The 2,020-nt window shown below is 42.9% G+C and overlaps 1 protein-coding gene across 2 annotated transcripts in view; it reads right to left on the reverse strand.

The window, feature by feature from the left end:
* Smarce1 (SWI/SNF related, matrix associated, actin dependent regulator of chromatin, subfamily e, member 1) overlaps positions 1–1,996 on the reverse strand; it is a 16,211-nt gene extending 14,215 nt beyond the window's left edge. For both annotated transcript variants that reach the window (XM_010615047.3, XM_010615046.3), the window contains exons 1-3: positions 1,879–1,996; positions 554–605; positions 333–376 (exon numbers count right to left, since the gene is read on the reverse strand). In XM_010615047.3, coding sequence (XP_010613349.1) covers positions 333–376; positions 554–560 — 51 coding nt within the window. In that variant the 5' untranslated portion in view covers positions 561–605; positions 1,879–1,996. The remainder of the gene's footprint in view (positions 1–332; positions 377–553; positions 606–1,878) is intronic.
* Positions 1,997–2,020: the final 24 nt, after the last annotated feature.

Here is a 2,020-nt window from a genome sequence, read left to right on the forward strand (position 1 = left end):
CGCCAGAATGCATTCACTCAATATCAACTGAGAGACTCTTTTAATAGCGAAGATTCAGAATAAAGAACTGTTAGACTTGTCACTTACTTCTCAGTAAGAAAAAAGCAACCAGAGCACAGGAGGCTGGAATCTCACAGAGTGTGGTTTTAAAATGTCGGGGTTTGTTCAAGGTAAGATGTAGAGTTATTTTATTTAGTAGGAAGTGCTGTTTTTTTTGGCTGAATCTGTCATCCTGTGGCTGTGATGACTGAGTGACTGTCACTGGAAGACATCTGGGTTTTTGTATCAAGGCCAGACTCGGCTATTACATTAACAAGAAAATTAAAACTTACTGTTGCAGGAGCTGGGGTGGGAGGTGGGGCATAAGATGGTCTTTCTGTTTGAAAGAAAATAAATAACTTCTTGTAAACAACTGAGATATAATACTATGCAACAAAACTACCAATGGTCCTGTTTTGAAGAAAAAAAAAATGAGAGTATTTTGGAATTCCCACTTGCTAGGGCATTAGTCTCTTATTAACATAGATTGATAAATAGAAAAATTGAAACTTACTTGACATTTTGGAAGATTAAGTTCTCAGTTCCTTAAGAATGAATCTGAGACACTAAAATAAAAAAAAGGAAAAAAAGGAAAAAAAAAGAGAATCAAAACTCAGCAAGCATAAAAGAATGTTTTCCTAAAGAATAGGGTAGTTTAACTGGTATTTCTGAGTAAAATTACGTTACTGTTCTCACTCATTATCAAGCCTTTGGCATATTTTAACTAGTTCTTGTAGGTCGTTTGATCAGAATTGAATGACTAACAAATTACTGGGGCTATTTAGAGTAATATTAGAAATGTAGTTGTACGTTTTTGCTTATGATAACTGTGCTATGTCTTATGTGGAAAACATTTTGCAGGTGCCATGTAAACGTTTACTCAGACTGATAAAAAAATAATGACAGTAGAATGTGATGTGTTACCAGAGGGACCCCAACAAGGCCTACCAGAAACTGACAGCTAGCTCCCGGGGCCAGCAGCTCTATCTTGCTCTTGGGATAACAATTTCTAGGCAAATAGAGCAGCGCTTTATCCCTGAAAACAGCAACGTGTAACTGGTCATAATAAACGTCACAGTCTCTTACACGGGCGCTGGAAATACATTTTGAGAGTTTCTCCGGAGAACTCTCATCCCTTCTTCCCAGCTCTTTTCAGAAGTTATTACCTCAGTGGCATTTTCTGCATAAACTGTTCCCTCATCTGTATTCCTATGTAGTTTGCACAGATCTACAATACTGATTCTTGGAATTTAAAAATTTGCCAGGGAACAGAGACCATCTAATTTATTACCGTCTTCCCAACACCTAGCTCAATTCTTAATAAATTTGGTCCCAGGAGTACCAGCTCACAACATGGACGCCTGCGAGCTTGCTCCTTGAGCAAGTAAGAATGCGCCACAAATGGGAAGGTGGAAAGAGACAAAAATTCGTTTGTACAAAGAAGGCAAATTTCTGCGACTACTGGAGTCCTTTCACCCAACATTATGCCAACGAGCATGCTTTTCTGCTTCTCTGCATTTTAAGCAAACTCCCTGGAGCACTAGGAATAATGAAAATACTGGCGTGGAAACAGTTTTTATTTTCTCAACGGTCCAACCTGGGTCTGCCCTCCTGGCTCGTTTGAGGGGAGCTGTCAACATCCGGTAGGCCTTGCTAGGGGGGAGCCGACAAAAACTGCCAGGAGCTCCCTGGAGCACACTCGATCCATTATACTTTCCCACCGCTGCTGTCCTGGGCTAGAGTACGAATTTGAACCCTGGGCCTGCACGATCGTCCACAGGGAGCGCCCCCGATGCCTGGCACACAGACTCCAGACACATTTGTGGCACGATTCATTACCTTGGACCGGATGCGCTTAGGGCACGCTCTGGCCCGCCCCAGGTCCCACGACCCCACAGCCCTACACTGCGGCCCACTTCACAGGCGATACCGGGGTCTCCGAGAGCTCGGGGAACTCGTCTGCAAGCCGCGCAGCCCGGAA

Source organism: Fukomys damarensis, unplaced genomic scaffold, assembly GCF_012274545.1.
Source record: "Fukomys damarensis isolate Sample0158 unplaced genomic scaffold, DMR_v1.0_HiC HiC_scaffold_13, whole genome shotgun sequence".
NCBI classification, from domain to species: Eukaryota; Metazoa; Chordata; class Mammalia; order Rodentia; family Bathyergidae; genus Fukomys; species Fukomys damarensis.